The 23,321-nt window shown below is 45.9% G+C and overlaps 1 protein-coding gene across 14 annotated transcripts in view; it reads right to left on the bottom strand.

Annotated features, from left to right (window-relative positions):
* ZFYVE28 (zinc finger FYVE-type containing 28) overlaps positions 1-23,321 on the bottom strand; it is a 129,647-nt gene that overhangs the window by 60,008 nt on the left and 46,318 nt on the right. For all 14 annotated transcript variants that reach the window (XM_078769947.1, XM_078769954.1, XM_078769948.1 and 11 more), the window contains exons 4-7: positions 22,980-23,117; positions 16,249-16,451; positions 14,262-14,351; positions 13,307-13,396 (exon numbers count right to left, since the gene is read on the bottom strand). In XM_078769947.1, the coding sequence (XP_078626073.1) occupies positions 13,307-13,396; positions 14,262-14,351; positions 16,249-16,451; positions 22,980-23,117 (521 nt within the window). The remainder of the gene's footprint in view (positions 1-13,306; positions 13,397-14,261; positions 14,352-16,248; positions 16,452-22,979; positions 23,118-23,321) is intronic.

The following is a 23,321-nucleotide window of genomic DNA, read 5'->3' on the forward strand; positions in this document are numbered from 1 at the left end:
GATAGGGCCCTAGAAGATGACATTAGGTGACGTTAAGTTTAGTTAGTGACTGATACCTGTAGTGGGGACGCAGGTAGATTAGTATGGATGATAATGACGAGGGAGCGCAATAGTTTAAAGGGACGACTGGGAAGCGCAAGTTTCAGAAGGGAGTAGTTAGCTGAGATGATGCTGTGTGTGTGTGTGAGGATTGAACAGGTGTGATTGCACAAGTGTACAACTGGACAGGTGTGTGGAGCAATGGATGAGTAGTGAGTGTGGTGGATCAGCGCGAAGGCGCTTGGGGAGAGAAGGGTGCAGGTGGCACCAGGTGTGAGAGCACAGGTGTGCAAGTACAGGTGTGTGGAGAGAGTTGGAGTAAGTGGTACGGAGTGGTGTGCATGGTGCGAAGGTGTGAATGGGGGAAGAGTGGACCCCCATCACGGATACCCGGGGCGGGTAGTGTAAGTGTTAGGTAGAGGGTACAGGTAAATTGTGGTTGGATATTGGCATCTGTGGTGCGGGTGACAGAATGGTATTGTGGATGGGTGCATTAGTGTCGTGGAAATGGCTGGGCGTGTAGCCTGTTAGTGTGTGTAGTTGGTTGGGCACTCCACCACTGTGAGGATGTCGGCCAGGTGAGGCCGCAGGTGGGCTCTGGGAGCCGGTACAGTTGTGGATGGGGCCCGAGGATCCGGAGGACGGACCCGGGTAGCCCAGGACCAAGAGAGGGCACCGAGTGGGGAGAGCGCCAGAGGGCCTTCCCCAGGTAGTTAGGTTAGGGCAGGGAGCAGGTAAGCTCGGAGGCAACTGCAGTGGTGGGGGTGTGCAGGTGGGTAGACCCGCTGGGAGAGGTACACGTCGCAGCCCCGAAATTGTGCGAGGGCACCGAGAGATGAATCGGGGGAGTGAGACCCCAAATTGAAAAGCACCACAGTTTGGCCAATGGGAATTGGTTTTTAGAACCCATAGTGTAAGAGGGCCAATGGTTTGGCCGGAGAAAGACCCCGGGTAATGTAAAGTTGTTAAAGTCATTTAGGAAATAGTTAGGATTGATGAACCTGTCGCACCATACGCAGCCACTTACCTGTGGTGATGATGATGACTCCACACCTGTGTTTTCTTTGTTCTGTGTTGCAGAAATGAGAATTGCTGTGAGGATTTGTGAGACGCATCACGACGTGGATGAGACATTGGGGTGATTCCATCTCTCCCTCCCTAGGAGGGACTGATGATGAATTGGTAATGGCAAATTATGATGTTGAGTTGGAGATGGCAAATTTTGATGAAAGTTGAAAATGGCAAATTTGATTGGTTAGGAGGGAGAGAAGACGAATTTGGTTTATGGGAGGAACGGGGAAGACAGTAGGGATGTTTGTTGATTTGTAAAGTAGATGTTTATGGGTAGTGTTGTGTTTTGTGGATACAGTAAGGGGTAAGGGAGGGGCCATGTAGGTTACCTGGTGGGGGGGGGGGCGTACGGTAGGAACGTACCTGTCTCACCTGGTTCCCATGTGCCCCCAGTGTGCATTACCTTACATTGCGTGCACTTTTGCGCCCTTACCACCTTACTCACTTGTCTTTTCTTTTGTCTCCCACCTCCGAGGATCTGGCTTTGGGGCAGAGAGAGAGGAGAGAGAGGTGCTGGCTCCGCAGTTGTGGGCCTGCACTTTCGCTGCTTGCTGCCTGGATCGATACACCATATGGACCGCAATTTTGGTGGCCACCCACAATGGACCGCAGTTCGTTTGCGGCCAAGCACCACCCGGGGATGGACCTATGGGTCAAGGTGGCACCTATGCCAAACAGGTGAACCACTTATAGTTGGCCCCCTGACGGCCACAATACAGAAATGGACGCGGTTGGCGCCTTTCTTTATTATTGAAGGAAGTAAGAAGGCCAAGTGCACCACAGGAAGGCAAGACCAGCGGCAGAACATCGGCCGGCTGCGACACCACACCATGATTACTAAACATTTTATTGGTGCACCGATTGGTGCTGGGGTGGTGCTTTTGGTGCTTGGATGGGGTGCTCTGCACATTATTAAAGGCCGTAAGGCCACAGAGCACTCGTGGGTTGGTGTATCGATGCTGGCATGCGTGCTCTTCTATGCATAACATCTGCATGTGTTCCTCCAAAAACAGGTCCTGGATCGTAGTGTAAATATCAGCGTAGTCTTGTGTAAATAATGCTCCCTACCGGCTGTATGTTTAGTTTGCGAATTCTTTCCGCGATTCGGTTATCCTGTGGGTGTGTTTCTGAGAGGAGAAGGGTGCAACGTCGCAGGGGGACATATTTACTCATTTGTGAATATCTGTAAAACTGTCGCACTCAGGGTAGAGTTAATAGTAGAGGGAACTACATCTGAGTGCCACACTAAAATAGGTAAAAATTTATCGGGTCGGGACGCCCCGAGGGTAGAGAAGGGTGCAATGTTGCGGATATGGGACTTGGCCTCAATATCCGCTTGTAAATACTCCCCTATTTCCCCAATACTCCCCAACTATCCCCAATCCCCCATTCCCTAGTCCCATTGCCTGTAAATAACACTCTGTAGAACCGACCTTCCCCTTTTTCCCCCATTAAATGTCGTGCCCAGGTCCACCGCATCTCACGTAGACAACTTTCGGACATCTTGCTAGTTATTCTTAGTCTATGTCAGTTAAGGACTCGTTTCCATTAATTCTGACTCTTCGTTGCACCAGAATGTGATTATATGGCACCAGTAGTGAGTTTAGGACCTTCCCATACCTCCTCCCATCTTCTTCCCCAAACAACAACTACAACAACAACTACAACAACAACTACAACAACTACAACAACGGCGCGCGCGGGGAGTGTGCGTCCTCACTCCGGCTCGGTTAGCCGCCATTACCCATGCGCTCCACGGGGTTACCACGAAGGGGCTGGCTGTCAGCTCCTCGTCAAGGGCGGAGCCTGGTAACCCCCCCGCACCCAATAAGAAGGGCGGACCGATTCCATCTGGGGCGGAGCTAACGAGCCGAGGGCGTGTCACTCCCCGCCGGATATACGCAGCGACTTACCGGATGTGAGGAGAGATGCGCCCCCAGCTTGGAGAAAGAGAAGTCACTACCTCCGAGCGCTGAGAGACCTCCTGCATCTTTTGGGCCGCGCTATCCTGTCCCTGAGCACAAGGTGCACCTTGTGCTGGCCATCGAATACCCGCTTTCCTTGCCATCAATCCCCGTGTGAGTCAGTTTTTGTCCTGTTTATCTGTGGTCTGTCGGGAATAAGATAAGTGTGTCTAAGTGCCTGCCTTTCTATGCTGTCCCTCTTGTAGTTGTAATCTGACCTTCCGCCCTAATATAACCTCCTCCGGAGGTCTTGAGAACTGAACCCTTGGTGTCGTGTCATTTGAATCCCAGCCGTTGTGTCCTTTTCCTTCATTGACCTAGCATAGCGCGACTCGGACAAGGTTCGAGTATAATCGGGTAACTTGTGCGGACACGGCGGCCATTCCGCTCGGCCCACCATAACATCAAAGTCGTGTCTGTAACAATATATTGTTACGGTTTTCCGCCGCCCTTCCTGCCCTTACCAAGGGGAGATTAAGCCCCTTGTTCTTTCTGGGTCGGCGCAACCTAGAGACTTGAAGCGCCCCTCCCGAGGAAACGCAAGGTAGGGTTTCGGGACAAGTCTCGCACATACCTAAATACCTGCGCCACCGCGGAAGCGGGGAATCAAGCCTCGCACGAGCCACGTGTAATTTGAGTACACCGAGCGGATTGCGTACCACGTGGTCCGTGCAGTTTTCTAGGTATTGGAACCCGATTAGAGCGGCTGTATTCGTACCACGCTTAGTCAATGATGGAAGAGACGAGACGGTCGAATAAAGGAAGAACACAATTTAATTATTATTTACACAAGTATGTACAATGATCGGTAGAAGTACAGAGACACAGAGCAGCCTTAATCAGTCTTATATTAACCCCAGACATGGGCCCGATCACATTCACAAAGGGGAAGTGAAGGTAGGATGATGTTCCTCGCTGGACAGTCGTCCAGGAACGGCCCCGCCCGGCGTGGCTCTCCCCGGTCACAGCACGTCCCGCGATGAAGGCAAGCAGGCGGTGGAAGGGATCCTTGTAGCGCGTCTCTCGAACAACGGGCACAGCAGGCAGGCGGGAGGGAAATGTACGCGTCTCTCGCCGGCTTGGCGGTTTTCCACAGCGCGTTTAGTTACCGGCGTGCTATCACTCGCGTAACCCAATAGAGGCTCGGCCTCAAGCTCAACCGAGCGTCCAATTTGGTAAGAGCACTTATAGCTGGGTTCACGCGCGTCTTCTCTCAGAACTCGTCAACTCTCATCAAGCGCCTCTCTCATAACTGCACACCCCGAGCTCATAACTTAGTGCAGCTCCCCTCTCGCAGAACTGCTCACCCCGAGCTCATAACTGAGGTCGGGGGCTTCGCGCAACGGGTTATATGGCCAACCCCCTTAGCCCTCTCAAATGTTCCAACCACACCCTGTGACGCAGTGCCGCAGCCACTCCCTTCGAGCCCTGATTGGCGGCTCGCGCTTACCGTCAGCTTCTCCTCCGCCCTGCCTTCGGTCTTGCCTCGATTTGCCAGGCCTGCCTCGTGTTAATTCGCGCCAAAAAGCCAAAGGCGGCATAAGGAGGCATAAGGCGGCATAAGGCAATAAAGGTGGCATAAGGCAAGAAAGGACCTAACTCTCATTATTCTACTCAACGCAAAACTAACACAGGAAAAGGACTATGCTCACACATACTAAGAAATAACTGAACTATCGCGAGGCTACGTGTTGTAGTGTGACTAAACTATGAGGGGGAAATTTAACCTTTATTGTACAAAACTCAAAACCGCAACAATATATTCAGTGTATATATATCTGTATATCTATGTTATAAAACAGGAATGTCTGTCTGTCTGTCTGTCCCCAAACTACTCCCTCAGTTTTGGGGCTAGCCCCGCCAAACCTCCTGTGGAACGTTTTGGGGTCCCCAGCAGATGTTGTAAGGCAGGAAGGAGGTTTCAAAAATTCCTCAATAAAATTATGATTTTGAAATTAACTCGATACGAACCTGCCGCAAATCCGGAAGTGGACAGATGACGGCAATGAGCTGGTTTCATAATATCCTAATACAACCGTCATATAAAACTATTTTGTTAAAAGTATCAATTTATGATTGGAATGACATTTGGAATCGAGTGAATACAATTACGATTTTGAATTCGTAATTGTATTCACCCAACTGTACGGAACTACATATCCGGATTTAAATATTTGTTTTTGTCACAAATGTTGGTAAAAGTTAATTTTTTATATTAATGCTATTTAATTTCTGATTGGAGTTATGCTGTTTGGAATGAAAATAGAGATATTGAGTTCAAGTGAATGACGAAATGCCGTGAGGGTGTCTACTTTCTAAGCGTGACATTCGCGGATCACCATTTGCAGATTCGCACTTGACTGGGTATGGAACCATTCAAACAGGTACGTTTTTCGTGGAAGTCCTTCATAAATCTGCTGCCCATGCTTGATGTTCGACTATAGGTGGCACTGGAATGTGGAATTTATTGGTACCATGGTTTCCCTTTTGGCGTTTGTTTTTTTTTACCTAAGTCTTTGGCGAACCTGCTGTCCATGTCTAACGTGTGACTGAAGGTGCTACAGGAATGTGGAATTTATTGGTTTCATGCTTTAGCATTCACCGCTCCCGAATTGTCTGTTCGTATTGGGCCTCCCACCCGTGCGTAGCACGGGTACCTCGCTAGTACATATATATATATATATATATATATATATATATATATATATATATATATATATATATATATATATATATAGTTGTGGTTTTTAGAACCCTGCACTTTGTAAATATCTGTAATATTCCCTTATAAATAATCCCCTGTAAATATTCCCATTTTTGGTGTAAAGGTCAAAGGTCGCACCCTAGTTAGGCCACGAGCAACACGTAGCACACCATCGGCTTCTTCTTTAGTTATTTCATTAGTATGTGTTTCAGGTAAGGATCTGTTTCCATTAGTTGAATCTGCGTTGTATTAATCAAATAACCTAGGCCCCTTCTCAAATTCCCATTCCATTCATTTTGCGGCGTAATCTACCCTCCAAATCATATTGCGCTACTCTACCAGCCGCAGCCGCCTCAGCGTTCGCTGCCTTTTGGTTTGTTCCTGCCCGCCGCCATAAGCCACGTGGCAGAGTGGGAGAAGAAGGGAGGAGCGGCCAGGAACATAGGCGTGGCCCCATCAACGCGTCACGAAGGGAGGTACTGATGAACCCTCGCGACAAATCCGGGCCGAGGCGTGTTCACCGGTAGGCGGAGCGAAGCGGACGCGGCTTGATACGTGAGGCTTGTAATAAAAGCGCCGCCACGGACTACTTCGGGAGATGCGGGGAAGATTGGCAGATGAGCAGATGCGGGGGAGATGAGCGAATGATCGGCAGACACCAAGAGAACTGCGCGAGGGAAGCCCTTTGATGAGGAACTGCGCAGAGGATCGTTTGATACGAACTGCCGTTTGGTTTTGAGAGCGTTCGGCACGCTATACGTACGCCGGCATTCCAGCCCCTCGCATATGTAAGGTCCGGTCGCGCGCCGACGATACGCGAAGCTGCCTGCCGTTCTTCGCCCGCGGACCCGGAGCCTGGACGGATCCCATCGCCTGGAACCATCTGCCTGGACCTTCCTCCCCTACCAGCTACCATTCAATGTGAGTTTGTCTGGTTGTCCTGGGGTCGTGATAAGTTAAGACTGTTTAGATAAGCTTGCCCTATGTCCTTTTATTTCCTTCTTCTTGTATATTCCCTTCTTTCATTTCCTCTTTTAGTGTAGTTAATAAATCATATTTGTTCTTCCTTCACCCTTCTTATTCTTTGGTTCCTCTCATCCGATCGCTTGCGTCCTGTCCCCAATTGAGTACCCGTGGCACGACTTGGCCAACCGCTTTTAATCGGGGTTAGTCTTTTTGTTAACGGCTCGGATCGTGGCTTGCTAAACCACTCGGCAATTACCATCACATCCGCGGTTCGAGCAGGGACTCATCTCCCTGCTTTGCAGAGAGATTGGTGAAGGTATTTGGGAAACCGTTGACCAACCACCCTGGCCAATCTCACCCCGCAAAGGAGCAGGATAGTTCCAGGACCGGAGACGGCCAGCTTAACAAGACAGGGGGATTAACCCCCCCTTGCTAACGGGAGTGCCGTACTCTGAGATCCGTAATATATATATATATATATATATATATATATATATATATATATATATATATATATATACATATATATATACATATATATATATATATATACATATATATATATATATATATATATATATATATATATATATATATATATATATATATATATATATATATATATATACACACTGTAACCCCGATATAACGAACTGCTCGGGAGACATAAAAAAAAGTTCGTTATTTTGAAGTGTTCGTAATACTGAATAACATACGAATCACCATACTATCACACCTATTCCAATGCAAAACAACAAACTCTTTGTATTGTTCATTCATGTACATTTTATTGTTCGATTGTATGAATAAAAAACTTTAAAAAGCATTGCCGTTGTGTCATTGTTTAAAAGTTCATGTATAAACAAGTGAATCCTCTTGGATTGCGCTGAGGCCGTAGACGTAGTTAGCGCAGGCCGGCAGAAGCACATGTTGACCAACTTCATGGCGAGCAGGAACAGAACCTTGGGCCGAATCTCGCGCTTCACCAGTGCGCGTGCGCGAATTTACGTCACGTCGGCAGCGAGAAGGGGTTCCCCAACACGAACCAATCAGGAACTGCCACGTCACACTTATATGATCTCAGAATTCCTGTGACAGGAATTCGCGTTACACTGGCTGGAAGTCATTCGCTAGAGGCGCTTCCTCAGCGCTAATAAAATGTTCAAGTACATGTAATATTCACCGAATGTTCAATTTACTGGTGAAGAAACTGGTAATCTTGGATTGTTTACTCTTGGAGGTGGCGTTTTCTTTGCGTGCATAAGATAATAGCTGACGGAGCTGTAAAACTTTAATGCTGTCGACTGGTTGCCCTTCAAACCGACTGTCGGTTGCTGTCGACTGGATGGTTCATTGGTGTCATCAGAGTCACTTTCGATGTCACACTGCAGTGTTGTTTCACGAACGGAGGCGATAATTTCTTCATCGGTCATCGAACTGGTCACGGGAACGTCTTCATCGACGTCCACCCATAATCTTACGTGGACAAATTCCCGCAACTCCTTTTCCTTTCCTTTGAACGTTGATATGCTGCTCTTAGGAATTCCGTATTCTCTGGAAAGGTTTGCTGCTTTCTCACCAAGACTGAGACGATCAATGATACGGAGCTTGTCTTTAACTGACAAGATCTTGCGTTTACGGGACGGTGTAGCCATATTGATTTGCCTTACGTTAAACAATAGAATCTCATTAAATATGCAGGGCGACAGGAAGTTCGTTCGTTATATCCGGAAGTTCGTAATACTGGTGTTCGTTAGTGGGGTTCCAGTGTATATATATATATATATATATGGACCAAATCGCAGAAGTAGTTACCGAGCTATGTCCAAAAAACGATTCAACCAATCAGAGAGCAGCGAGCTATCACGTGTGCCGAACGTGGCGAACAGACTCTGCCTCGGATGGCACATTTGAGAGCGTATTCATTTATTTCCCGTCGGCAAACTATGTTGCCGTTAAACTATGTTTTAAAACTAATTAAAACTAATTTGCGATTCTTTCGCTTTGCGATGCGATTTGCGATTGCGTTAAACTCGCTCGGGCGTTAAACTATGTTTTAAAACTAATTAAAACTAATTTGCGATTCATTCGCTTTCCTGCGCATTTGTGCACGCGATGGCGATTTCTTTTCTTTACCAAACTCCGCAAGCGCCAAGCCGTTAGCTTTGGACCAAACCATTTCATGTAAATAGAGGGGGGGGATTGTCACCGTACTCGCAAGCCGTTCGCTTTGGACCAAACCATTTCATGTAAATAGAGGGGGGGGATTGTCACCGTACTCGCAAGCCGTTCGCTTTGGACCAAACCATTTCATGTAAATAGAGGGGGGGGGATTGTCACCGTACTCGCAAGCCGTTCGCTTTGGACCAAACCATTGCATGTAAATAGAGGGGGGGGATATACTTTTAGATATATATATAGTACGGGCATGCCCTAGTATATATAAAAAGCAGTAAAGTATGTTTGTTTGTCCTCTTATAACTCGAGAACTACTCATCGCAGAGAAAAACCAAAGGCATATTCGGAATCAGTACGTCTCAGAGCAACTACAGCACACCTTAAATTTTAAAAAACTTCGGGTTTTAAAATTAGCGTATTAGCGCAGAAACGCTAGCAGAAGAGGAAGGGAATCGAAGGGAGGGAGCGCAGCGCTCCCTCTAGCGCTTCGCAGCGCCAGCGCTTCTGTTAGCGTAATTAGCGTATTTCGGAACGTTAATTTTTCAACTTCATTATTCGGAATCAGTACGTCCCAGAGAAACTTCGTAATGTTAATTTTTCAACTTCATCCGATTGACATGGGACCAACGGCATGTGACAGAGAGTGAAACATACATGCTACATTTATTTGACGACAATGAGTTCCGACTTCCGGGTTCGTGCCGCCAACCCTGTTAGGCGCCTCTTGCGGCACACAGGGAATTACCAGTGAACTGGTACTCAATTTGCCGACCTCGGTAGGATGACAGGCTGAGTCAACCCCCCTGGTGTTAAGGGGGAGGAGGAGGGGAGGGGGAAGAGGAGGGGAGGGGGAAGAGGAGGGGAGGGGGAAGAGGAGGGGAGGGGGAAGAGGAGGGGAGGGGAACGGGGGGGAGGGGAACGGGGGAGAGTTCCAGAGATCCTGTGTGGAGATGGGAGAAACTTCCAGATGGACACCAACTTAAATTGCTTATAAAAATGGAATATCACATATTAGATACATTTGTGGAAAATAAATGCTTTCATTATGATTGGTGTAAATCCTGACAACGCAGCAACTCACGTCCAGTCATTATCCTCAGTTAAAAACAAGCCTGCCTCTGTTGTGACATGTCGTGAGGTGTTTTGAATTGCTCAGCGGGAGTTGGTAATTACCTGGAGTTGAGGTAATTTCAATAACGTGGCAGAGGCGTTTTTGATAATGTGGCTTGTATGTATGTGGTGGTGGTGTTTTGAATTACGTGGTGTTTGCATCTGGTGATTAGGTGTTTTGAATTATGGTGTCGTGTATGCGGTGTTGATGTGTTTTGAATAATATGTGGTGAGGTCATGTATTTAATATATGGTACGCATATCTGTGTGGTGTCTGTCACGTCCCATCACGTCACTGAACTACTCGCTCAAACATTTGTGTAATCGTCCCAAATGCCCAGTCTGCACCTACCCCTCCCATGTGTATGTGCTATGGGGTTAAAATTTGAATTTTATTTATTTCTTCAACTTAAATTTTAAACTTAAATTGATTATAAAATGTAATATCATGAATATTTCAAATATATTTGTGCAAAATAAATGTTTGTATTATGATTGGTGTAAATAATGACAACACAGGAACTCGTGTAGTCATTATCCTCGGTTAAAACAAGCCCGTTCCTCTGTAGCAACCCTATCTGGGATCAAACCCAGAGGAGACATCTCAATGGCAAGCATACTATCAACAGAGTGACCCAGCCACCCCCAAATTATTTGATTTGTCATATTTGTAAAAGTTAAAGTTGTTTTCTTTTTGCCAATTTGTTCAATGCAAGCTATACTGGCAGAATCAAATGAACACTCCAAACTAGTTATGGCAGGTTTCATACGATTTGTTAATGACAGTCGAGAGTTGGACACTATGGTTTTAAGAAGACTTGCTACTTAAACCTTGACAACCAATGCTCCAAAAGCTTGACTTGTACAAGTGTGGACAGCCAGAACATCCTTGCACAAGAGGATAAATACTGCTTTGCAAGAAACAAAGTGAGTAAGACAGGTGACAAAAATATATTATTTTTGTCCCAATTTGCAAGGAAGTTCCTCCTCCATTCACAAGCACTCGAGGCAAGCCATAAATTGTAATACAAGTACTGGATAAACATTTTAATTCTTTCTGGGATTATAAAAAGTATTTTTTTCAATTTAAAGTGAACTTCTGACTGGAAAATCCTGTTTATCTATTTCCTGATGACTCCACCCTCTGCAGTCACATCCCTCATCTTTCAGACAGGCAGGCTACAGCCTCTTCCTTTTCTTCAGACCTTGAAAGAAAATCACTAGCTGGTCAAACATTTGGAATATGTCTTTCAATCCTCACAAATCTCACACTCTCACTCTCCAAAAGGATCGTCTGACAACCCTTCCTTCCTCCTCCCCCCTCCATCTACTTTCTCAACAAACCTCTTGAGAAAATTCAGTCACTCAAACTCCTGGGGTTCACAATCAGCCATGATCTTTCTTGGCAAACCACATCTCAAAGTTAATCCTCCAAATCCAGCTGCCAACTGGGCATCCTCCATCAGACATGATCCTTCCTTGGCACACCTGCACTTCTATCCACCTACAAGGCTTTCATCTGTATCTTGATGGAACACTGTTCTGCCCTCTGTGCTGGCTCCCCTGCCTCACACCTTCCTTAAATTGATGCCGATGAAACCAAGACCTGCAAGATTATTGGAATCTCCCGCAATAAAGCTGAGTCTTTGGGGCCTATCACTTTGCCATTGCAGACAGGTCGGTGGTCTCTCTGTTTTCCACCGCCTCCTTTCTTGTCTTGCACCCCTTTGCCCTTTCTGTGGTCAGTGGTCAGTGGTCAGTGGACCCCCCCCCCCCCCCCCCCCGGCCTCATCCTTCTCCCACTTCCTCTGCCCCAGGCTTCTGCAGGGCGCATGCGGATCAACAGCAACCCGCTTTTGGTGAAACTCCAAAATTCAAGGCTCACTGCTCACCTCCACTCACTCATTCCTTTTTATCCCACATGTGGAAGCAACTTCTTCTTCAGTCTATTCAATTTCATTCTTCCCTCCAGTGCATCAAGACAGCTTTTCACTACCATCTAAGGTCATCCCCTACCCATACCCATGATATTTTCTACCCTCATTAACCCTGCACAAGCCCACCTCCTTCCAGGTTATCAAATTCCTTCGCCTCCCCCTCCCCCCCCCCCTTCACCCCCAGGCAAACACCCTTCCACATTGGATAACAAGAAAGAGCAGTCAGAGATTGCAGACCCTCGCCAGGACTTGTTTTCAGTGGTTTTGAAGGCTTTTGTGTTAAAACAAATATGGCGGCCGAACAACGTGACTGATGACATCTTTATTTCTCCCCCAATTTATCCCTAGATGATGCTCAAGAAATTTCATCTTGATCGGATGAAGTTTTGTACTTGTCGAATTATGACGTCATAATGGAGGCACATGGAGTTCTTTACAATGAGCCATATCTCAATTTTCTCTATGCAGCGCTTTCGGAGAAATAGAGGCGCAAAAGTTTTCGGTTTTTCCAAGATCGCACCCATACCACGCGACCTATGACGTTATAATTATCATAAAAAATTATACAGGTGGAGTTGCACCAATGGTGAAAATTTCCTGTCAATCGGACCAACGGTTTCAGAGAAAATCATATTTATTCTGTGCGGACAAACAGACAGACAAAGAAACAGACAAATGGACTCAAATGCAATACCCTCTCCTCTGGCGAGGGTAATAAATACTACTCCCTCTTTGATACCTCTGCCAGGCTGAACATTTTATGTTTTGTATCCCACTGATAGGCCCGATCTGGTGCTCTCTCAACCTCCTCTTCGATTTTCTTTTGTCGTTCCATTTCTGCTTCTTGCCCAGTTTTCCAGTGTTCCTTTCCATTTCTGCGATTGAGAGTTTTGTACCTATATTCAGCTTGTTAACCCCCTGTGTCCTCTCTCCCCCCCCCCGCCCCCCCCCACCCCCCACCCTTGCTGTCGTTCCTCCCAGTATCAATTCTTCCTTTAAGTCTCCTATCCTTTCCCTCGACCCTGCTGGCGTGTTCTTCCTCCCCCTTCCCACCCACCATTTCCACTGTTCTTTTCATTTTGTGATGTCCTGGTCTGTTCTAGCTCCCCCACAAGCCACGACTCGATGTACAATTTTCTTTTAATCGTGCTTCATGTACTATAATATGTATTCAGCAATTGCATCAAATACAAATGAATAAAAATGCACAATATGTAGTGTACAAATGTTACACACTGCTCCAGCATCTTGCATTCAACTCATGACCCACAACAGGCAGGATCCAAAAAGCCACCACATTGGAGACCTGAGAGAAAAGGCATCACGCTGAGACTGACCAGACAATGGCGAGGCGTGGGATGGTAAACATGAGGGCAGGGTCGTAATCATCAATCATCTCTTGAGTCAAATAGCCAAGACGCAGGGCACTGGAGGGACAGGAGGGGTTTGGGGTGCAGGGGCAAAGAACAGAATGGTGAGGATTGCAGTTAAAAGGTAAAAGGACCCAGGATTTTGCATCGTAATAACGTTTTATGACAAGATTGATGCAAAATATGACTAGAAGGGCACTCGGTAGAGTGCATACCTCTGCCAGGCTGAACAGTTTATGTTTTGTATCCCACCGATAGGCCGGATCTGGATTCGGACCTGAACCAAAATCGAATCGGCTTGTTCTTGTCTCCTAACCAACTCGTCCCCCTAGTTTAGTCATAACTCGTCCACAACTTTTTAAATATCATGTTATGTATTGCTTTTGGCCCAATCTCCCAATGGTGAAGATTCACTTAAAAAATTATACTAGCTGGATCCGGATCCAGATCTTCACCAAAATCTAATCATTTCATCCTTGTCACACACATATGCTACCTCTCCGCCAAATTTCATCCGAATCCGTCAACAACTTTTTGAGATATCTAGTTCACAGACAAACAGACAAACAAACAGACAGGGGTGAAAACATAACCTCCATTCACCTTTGGTGGCAGAGGTAAATGTGAAATTTAGTCTGACGAGTAAACATTAGCGATACAGATAAGTAACGAGCTACCATGCAAGTGAGTTTCAGAAAAAAAATAAGCATTTCAATTTTAAACAGTTATCCAAGGCACAGAGTGGAGCGTGTGCACAAATCACACCAATGACGTACATTAGCAGACAATTAACAAACACGTGGTACATTGAATTTGAACCTGGGTTCTGAGCAACATGAGGCATCAGTTTCAATGGGAAAGCTAGACAGGCCAATCCAAAGATGCATTACAATTCGGGAGGTGAGAGGTTGGGGCCTCCTACCGTTGAATTGTTTCGCAGAACAGCACGACCACGTCCTGCTGGATGTCGTATTCACGTGGAGATTTTACCGGAACCATCGCAGACACGTAGCTGCATGGAACGGAGGGAAAAAGTGACAACTTTGATTAAATACAATATATTGTCATCATTTACACAACGCTGAACAAATGGAGCTTCACAGCTGGACTAAATATTTCCATCTCAAATGACAAAGCATTTCAAACTTCCTCAAAGTAGATTTTCTTTAGTGTTTATATGGATTGTATTTATTGCATACCATTATATTTTAAATTGATATATGTGGGAAGATAACATACCCAGACCAGGAATCGAACCCAGGTCCTCTGGAAAACCGTACCAGTGCTCTGCCATCTGAGCTATCTGGGTGACCCTGACTGAGCATGCAATTTTCCCACACATACGATTGCCACTCTCTTTGCGGCAATGCTTCCGGCGCACTCGCTGCCATCCATAGGAGCACCTATGGCCTGAACACGAGAGGGGCTTCCTCCATTGGGGGGCCAAATCCTCTAACCTCTATTATAAACACCACTGGGGAATTCTGGAAAATTTTTGTTTGAAAACATCGTTTGGAAAATTTCATGCTTAGTCAGGGTTGCCCAGAGTGCTCAGATGCCAGAGCACTGGTACGGTTTTCCAGAGGACCTGGGTTAGATTCCTGGTCTGGGCATGTAATTTTCCCACATATATCAATTGAATTAGTTAATTCAGTTCATTAATCTAATTATTATATTTTAGTCACCTAACGTAAGCCCAGTGGACGTCATTTCCAACATTGCCGTCATGGAAGGAAATGGAGGGGGAAATAAACTAAGTTCCGTGTTAGTTTGTTCATTGTATCACAATCTCTATGTTAGAATCACATAGCTAGTCTAATGAACAAGCTCTCGTCGTTCCTCAAAGGGTTCACCCAGAGTTAAAAAACAATTACCATTATTTTCATTTTCTTTTAAATGGTCTAACATTTCCAACTTCTTGTGAAGCAAAACCAGATTTTTCTCTCCAACTCCTATAGGACCGTTTATTACCTCGGCCACCAAAGGTGGATGGAGGTTATGTTTTCACTCGTTTGTCTGTCTGTTTGAAAGTGACTGGTTGAGAAGAGTGATTGAAATGAATGTAGAAGGAAGTAGAGGATGGGGAAGACCGAAAAAGACTTGGCTAAAGATGGTGGAAGAAGAAATGCGGGCAAGGGGGTTAACAAGGGGAGATGCAGAAAATAGGGCAAAATGGAGAAGATTGTCATGGGGACCGCAAGGCTAACCCCCGCTCTAGCAGGGAAAATGGCATTTAAAATGCCTGTTGTTGTTGTTGTTGTCTGTCTGTTTCTTTGTCTGTGAGCAGGATATCTCAAAATGGTACTGACGGTTTCGGACTAAACTTGCCGGACAGTTTGGGTGTGTGACAAGAACTAATTGATGATATTTTGGTGAAGATCCAGATCCAGATACTATAAGTTTTCAAGCAAATCTTCACCATTCAGTGACAGGGCCAAAAACAATATGCAGTACAACATCTCAAATAGTTATGGATGGATTTGGATGAAACTTGGTGGGCATGTTAGGAGTGTGAGAAGAACAAGCCGATTCAATTTTGGTTAAGGTCCAGATGCAGATCCAGCCTATCAGTGGGATACAAAACAAACTATTCATTCCTGGTGGAGGTTTATTCTCTACTGAGTGCCGTTCTCGATGTGTATGAAAACATGTCAGAAATTGCGACACGAGCAACACACTCCCTCATTCCCCATGCACTCCATACATGCCTCTTGCATCTCCTTCCAACCTTCCCCCCCCCCCCACACCTTCCCCTCTCCCTTTCTCTCTTTTATGCCCTCTATTTAATTTTCTCAAATTAGCCTCTTCCCTCGTGTATATGTTCTAAATAGATGGCTCCTAAGCAGGAACACTAAGCCCAGATCCTTCGTATAAATGGCTCCACAAGGCATCCAAGCAGCCAGGCTTGCCTGAGCTCAAATTCAGCGAAGAGTTCATCAAAGCGACACAGAGCAGTGCGCAGGCGCTGTGGGTACAAGTTCAGGTCACGGAGGCATTGGTCGCGCAGCAGAGACCGCACGTCCTCGAGCGCACGCGTCAGCTGGCGTGCCAGAGGGCGCATCGCGAGGCTCTCCACCTCCCGATTCATGATGATGGATCCGGCCGCCAGGCACTACAAAGAGATTTCACAATTTAAAAAAGAAAAAAATTCCATCAACACCAATACGCTTCGTTTTTTTTGTTATCTCGGCTTCAGAAGTGAAGTTGTACATAAATCACATGCACAATGACTTGATAGCATGCGTATTAGGGTGGCATTAAAAACCGAATGTTTCATAATTTTAGGTTTTAGGATCTGGTTTTGTTTGATTCCATGAGAAAACACTCTTGGTAAATTTTCAGTGATAAAATCATATTTAGAGGTTGCTCATGGCCTCTAAAATTTCTCTACTGGCATGGTCAACCCAACACGCGCGGTCTAACTCACTCGGCCACCACGCTCCCTAATAATAATAATAATAATGATAATAATTATAATAATAACGGTAATAAATAATAACTCGGTGTAAGTAGAAGCCCAAAAGCGCGTTAGCACTTTACGAGTTACAAATGATTTAGCTGAACGAGGGGTGTCGCTTATTCAGAACTATAACCAAAGCCTCACAAAAAACGAGGTGCAGTTTCAATTCCTGTTGCAAGTTGTGGAGGATCATCACCAGCGATTCATGCTGAAGTAGACCGACAGTGAGATGGATTCAGATGCAACGCCTGACCCACCCCCCCCCCCCCCGCCCCCACCTTGGATGGTATAATTCGCTTTTTCTTTTTCTAAACCTAGGCATTTGGTTCCTTTGATTTGTTAAGTGAAATGTGTATGTGTATGTGTATGTGTGTGTATATATTGTTATGAATTTGGTAATGCAACATCTAGAGCTAGGTAGATCTGAATAGGTAGGTATTCGGCTGTCGTGACAGGGACTCTACATGTAATAAGTTATTGATGTTCAGGCGGTTGTCGGGGTAAGATGTATGAGTGTGGATCTACCTGGAGATTCGAGTGTTAAATAGTGAGGGATTAAAGGTAACGCCCCTGTGAGTATCACCTAGTAATCAAACCTTTGTCCTTTATGGCACTGCAAACCACATAAACATTAGTTAGGTCCTTAGTGCAACATTAAATAATTCCCTTTCCCTGACATTGACTTCGTAATAAATGGGCACCACCAGGCCAAGAACACCGCCACAATACACCGCCACCGTTTACACCTCCAAGGCCTACAAACCTCGCCTGCGCACCTCAAAGGCCTACCAACCTCGCTGGCACGTGTTACACCAGGACCGCGGGGTCACGGACGGGAGATGTCAGGAGTCGCATGCCGCAGAGGGCGTGACCTGGGCGAGTTGGGAGGCTATGATTGGCTGAGGAGCGCGCCAATGTGACGTCATCGGCCACCAATATAGGCGACGGTCGGACGCCATTTCGGCAGTTCGAGTGGAGTCCAGAGTTGAGAGAGTTGAGTCGCAGAGTTCGTTGTTACAGTTCCGTACCAGAGTTCGTGGCAGTTGGCACAGGACACGGTTCGTTGCACAGTTCGTCGGAGTTGGCACAGGACACGGTTCGTTGAACATTCGTGACCACAGCTCGTTGCAGTTGGCAGTTGGCACTTGGTTTTGGTTGCTTCGTGCAGCCCTGCGGTGGACCGTTGGAGCAAAGGAGCTCGTGGTGTGTGTGGGCCGTTGGACCGACGAGGCCTGGTGGCGCTTGGAGGCGGACGCAGAGGGCCGTGGAACTTGGAGCGAGGTGTGCGATCGGGCCGAAAGGAGTGGTGTTGGACGGCAGCCACAAAGACGACGAAAGACCAGATAAGCCCGAATCCGCGTACATTTTGAACGACGTGACGTGTTCTTTTCGTAATTAATCTCCCTCGTTTTGTGTTTGATATCAGTCGTGTGGGGACGTCCCGATTTAGTTATTAGTATTACCGGCGCGTGTTTTTTTTCACTGTTATTACTTTTCAATAATAAATCCTTATATTATTTTCTGTACATATTTGAACGCAGTTTCCTGGGTGTTTCATTTTAATAGATAAGGCTGTGGAGCTCGTTGCGTCTGGCCTCCCGCGCGTTTAACTTTGTGTTGAGCTTGAATCCGCCATTGAGTTTTCGCCTCGGGAGTGTAAAGTCTCGCAATCGGTCATCCGTGTTACCCTACGGTGTTCACCAAGGGTAGTCACGCGACAATATATATATATATATATATTTTATTTTTTTTGTTGTTTGTTTGTTTGTTGTTGTGGTTTTTCAAACCCTCCACTTTGTAAATATCTGTAATATTCCCTTATAAATAATCCCCTGTAAATATTCCCATTTTTGGTGTGAAGGTCAAAGGTCGCACCCTAGTTAGGCCACGAGCAACACGTAGCACACCATAGGATCTTCTTTAGTTATTTCATTAGTATGTGTTTCAGGTAAGGATCTGTTCCCAATAGTTTGACTCTGCATTGTATTAATCAAATAACCTAGGCCCCTTCTCAAATTCCCATTCCATTCATTTTGCGGCGTAATCTGCCCTCCAAATCATATTGCGCTACTCTACCAGCCGCAGCCGCCTCAGCGTTCGCTGCATTTTGGTTTGTTCCTGCCCGCCGCCATAAGCCACGTGGCAGAGTGGGAGAAGAAGGGAGGAGCGGCCAGGAACATAGGCGTGGCCCCATCAACGCGTCACGAGGGGAGGTACCAATGAACCCTCGCGACCAATCTGGGCCGAGGCGTGTTCACCGGTAGGCGGAGCGAAGCGGACGCGGCTTGATACGCGAGGCAGGTAATAAAAGCGCCGCCGCGAACTACTTCAAGAGATGGGAGATGATCGGCAGATGGGAGATGATCGGCAGATGATCGGGAGACGAGGAGAGAACAGCGCAGAGACGCGGATGATAGGAAAATTGCGCGGAGGATCGCTTGGGACGATCGTGTGATACGAACTGCCGTTGGTTTTGAGAGCGTTCGGCACGCTATACGTACGCAGCATTCCAGCCCCTCGCATATGTAAGGTCCGGTCGCACGCCAACGATACGCGAAGCTGCCTGCCGTTCTTCGCCCGCGGACCCGGAGCCTGGACGGATCCCATCGCCTGGAACCATCTGCCTGGACCTTCCTCCCCTACCAGCTACCATTCCGTGTGAGTCTGTCTGTTTGTCCTGGGGTCGTGATAAGTTAAGACTGTTTCGATAAGCTTGCCCTATGTCCTTTTATTTCCTTCTTCTTGTATATTCCATTCTTTCGTTTCCTCTTGTAATGTAGTTAATAAATCTATTTGTTCTTCCTTCACCCTTCTTATTCTTTGGTTCCTCTCATCCGATCGCTTGCGTCCTGTCCCCAATTGAGTACCTGTGGCACGATTTGGCCAACCGCTTTTAATCGGGTTTAGTCCTTTTGTTAACGGCTTGGATCATGGATTGCTAAACCGCTCGGCAATTACCACCACATCCGCGGTTCGAGCAGGGACTCATCTCCCTGCTTTGCGGAGAGATTGGTGAAGGTATTTGGGAAACCGTTGATCACCCTGGCCAATCTCACCCCGCAAATGAGTGGGATAGTTCCAGGACCGGAGATGGCCAGCTTAACAAGACAAGGAGATTAACCCCCCCTTGCTAATGGGAGTGCCGTACTCCGAGATCCGCAACAATATATATATATATATATATACACATAATTGTACAATTACACATATATACCAGCGGTGAGCAACCCCTAAATATTATACGATTTGCATAAAATTGTACGTGTGATTTCTACAATAAATGGAACCACTTTGAATGGTAAGGCAATAATTTTCATGTGTTTGAAATTTTACCCTTATTTTAGTGCCACTCTAATGCGTATTGTTAAATAAATGTAAGGATGTTAGTAAATAACGGGCACATCGACACTGTACAATGGGACTTGAACCTTGTATCTCAGCAATATGAGAGCTGAGATGGAAACAGCAATCAAGCTCTCGTTAATAATATTAGTCATATTATGATAATAAGCAAACACTATAATGCAGCAAGTCTCAGAGCACATGAGATGTACTTGATATGTGAAATAAATTGGGTCACAAGAACAATAAGCCTTTCATTCATAAAGGCGTTGCTCGCACCAAATGCAACCATCGTCCATGCGGCGACGCACTTCCATATTTGTTCTCACCTCCCTCCTTTGACCACGTAGTTATTCTGGGGAGTCTCTTGTACCATCAGGCACTCTCAGCACTATTATGTGAGGTTCAAATAAAGGGTTACAATCAAAAATACAAGTAAATCAAATGGTTCTTGAAAATTGTGAGCTTTGAAACCAAAATAATGCAAGCGTCTCAAAGATTGATGAAATTTGCATTAAGTGCGTCACTGTTCCGTCTCGATGCCATTTAACCTTTGGTCATCCGTTGTGCTTGTGCTCTTTCCTTTGGCCCTAACCCTCACACATTCATTGTGACATCAACTCGAAACAGTTTAAGGAGATGTTGTATAGCCCCGGACAGTTCTCTCCGGTGCAGAGACAGCCGATCGATCTCCCAGGAGCGACCCAGAGATCCCCCACATCCAGGATTGTGTACCCCTGCCTTCACGAAGTCAGTGCCATGAGAGTTGGAGAAAGAGAGGGAGAAAGACAGAGAGAGAGAGAGAGAGAGAAGACGGAAAGGGCCCGTCTATGGTGACCGATCATCACTCTGACCATGACCGCGCTGCCTTGACGAATCCAGACAGCAGGGAAGAATGGTGAAGATTTGGCCCCCGACTTGCATTGGAGGGGAGGAAGTACAACCACCACGAGGAGGCGTCGCAGATACTGGTAGTTCAAGGAGTTTAAAACGTTGCTACTAATCAAACCTCAGCTGTTGTTTGAGTAGTTGGCCATATGTTGTCATATACCAACTAGTCCATCACAAGTGATGGCGGCACCTGGTCATGTCTGTTTCTGGTGTATTCTCCCCCTCCAACGGTGCTACTCTACATTCTGCTTGAGATAAGACAGAATTGTCTACACTCTGTCTTTGACTCCAAATCTCATGAACTCAACAAATAGCATTATGTCCCCCAACCTACCTCAACATACCCACTGATTAATGGACTGTGTGCTTTTCACCAGAGAGGTAGAGAAAATTTCATCGAGCCTTGACCGGACCTCAGCGAAAAGCACAGGTGGCATCAGTGCCCATGTTCTTAAATCCTGCTCTGTCATTTTTGCTCCCCCATCTATCCACCCCTATTCAATCTGTCCTTCTCCTTTGGCTGCCTCCCTTCTGCATGGAAATCAGCAAACATCACTAAAATCTACAAGTAGGGTGTACCCATCACAAACCTGATCAAACCCGTCAACAAAACAATAGATAAGCACGCATAGCAATACTGAATCTGAAACAAATGGTACAAATTTTCAGGAAAATAAAATACAGCACAGCAAAACATAAGAACCATTATGTATTCACTGAGCTTGCAGCTAACAGTTGGCTTTCAAAAAAAGATACCACCGGTAATTTTACATGCAAATTATTGTATTTGCAACAGCAGGCTTAACATAACCTTTTGGAAAGTGTGTGTGTGTGCTCTGCCATATGGAATGTTCTGCCACCTCTGCACCATAACCTTTTCATTGGTGGATTGGAGTCTACCTGGGATGCGTCAAGTCAAGTCAAGATGTCAAGTCAAGTCAAGTCAAGATGAGTCAAGGACAAAAGCTGGCATGTGAGCTACCCTTTAATAATAGTAATCGCAAACACCAGCCATCCAGTAATTGTCTCATGCATGTCTCTGTCAGTCAATGCCATTACCTGCTCGAAAAACGAATTGAGGAAATTGGAGGGATTCGGGTCTGTAAATGGTACGACGTCTTTTCAAATCAAAGGATGGTTGCAAAAGTTCATTTATCGCCGGCTTGATGCAAGTGTCGGGAGAGGTGGATGGGGTGGGAAAGCTGAATATCGTCCTGCATTCCGCAATTTATGTGGTGAGGAACATGGAACACATGTCCTTGAACATCAACTTAGGATAAGGTTACAAGCTGTCTGATCTAGGTTTGATCCACCTGACTAAAAACTGCTGTTCTTGTGCTTTGCGAGCAGTACAAGCAGAGGGTGCTTCAGATGGTAACGTATAAGCCGGCTGTCATGGCATGTTTAGGTTGTGGACGATACTATAGCTTTCCTAAAGAATCGTACATTGTCTGCTGGTACACTGGCTAAATTCAATGCCCGACATGAGTTGTACAATTCACACTACCTGCCAGAAATGGACGTGCTGCGATTTGGTAACGACACAGGCACCATACAGCAGGTATTTTATCAAGATACTGTAAGTTCTTTGAGATTCAATCTTCAATAATTATTTCTTCAAATATTTATTTTATTTCTTCAAAAAAAAAAGTCTTCAAAAAAATTGTTTTTTTCTTCAAAAAAATAAATAATAATAATTCAAAGTTTCATTTCTTCTTATTTCTTCAAAGATTGTGCACAATCTTCAAATAATTCTTCAAAGATTCAATCTTTGAGATTCAATAATTTGAGTCACAAATTGGTTTAACGAGGGTAGACATTCTCCTAAAGTGGACTTTAGAGACTCACGCCAAATTAACAACGGCAACAGTGAAAATGCAGCAAAGAATGCAGTGGGTGTGTAAGTGTGTAAGCATGACACCATTAGAGAAAAATGCATGCACACACCTCGGCACCAAACCACAGCTGGCCGGCAAGACCATCATGGCGAACTTCGTCCGGGAACTTTGCGCAAAAGTCTCGGTCCGCACGCTCACTTGGAATGCAGGCCTCCATTATCTGCCCGATTAGCACCAGAACTCGATCCTGCACCAGTAGGAATGCACCAACAGCACAAACTGTAGCATCCTACTACCAAGTACTACCTAGCTGACAGGCAAAAATAAGTACTCGTAAATAAAAATAACTTCATGGCCAAAATGTTCTCCTCTAAACTATTCCGAAGGTTTTGCCTTTCAAACAGCATCTTTGCCCACCACCACCCCCCGTTTTTTACTCTGCACACATCGA

This window comes from Myxine glutinosa, chromosome 1, assembly GCF_964187855.1.
Source record: "Myxine glutinosa chromosome 1, kmMyxGlut1.1, whole genome shotgun sequence".
NCBI lineage: Eukaryota > Metazoa > Chordata > Myxini > Myxiniformes > Myxinidae > Myxine > Myxine glutinosa.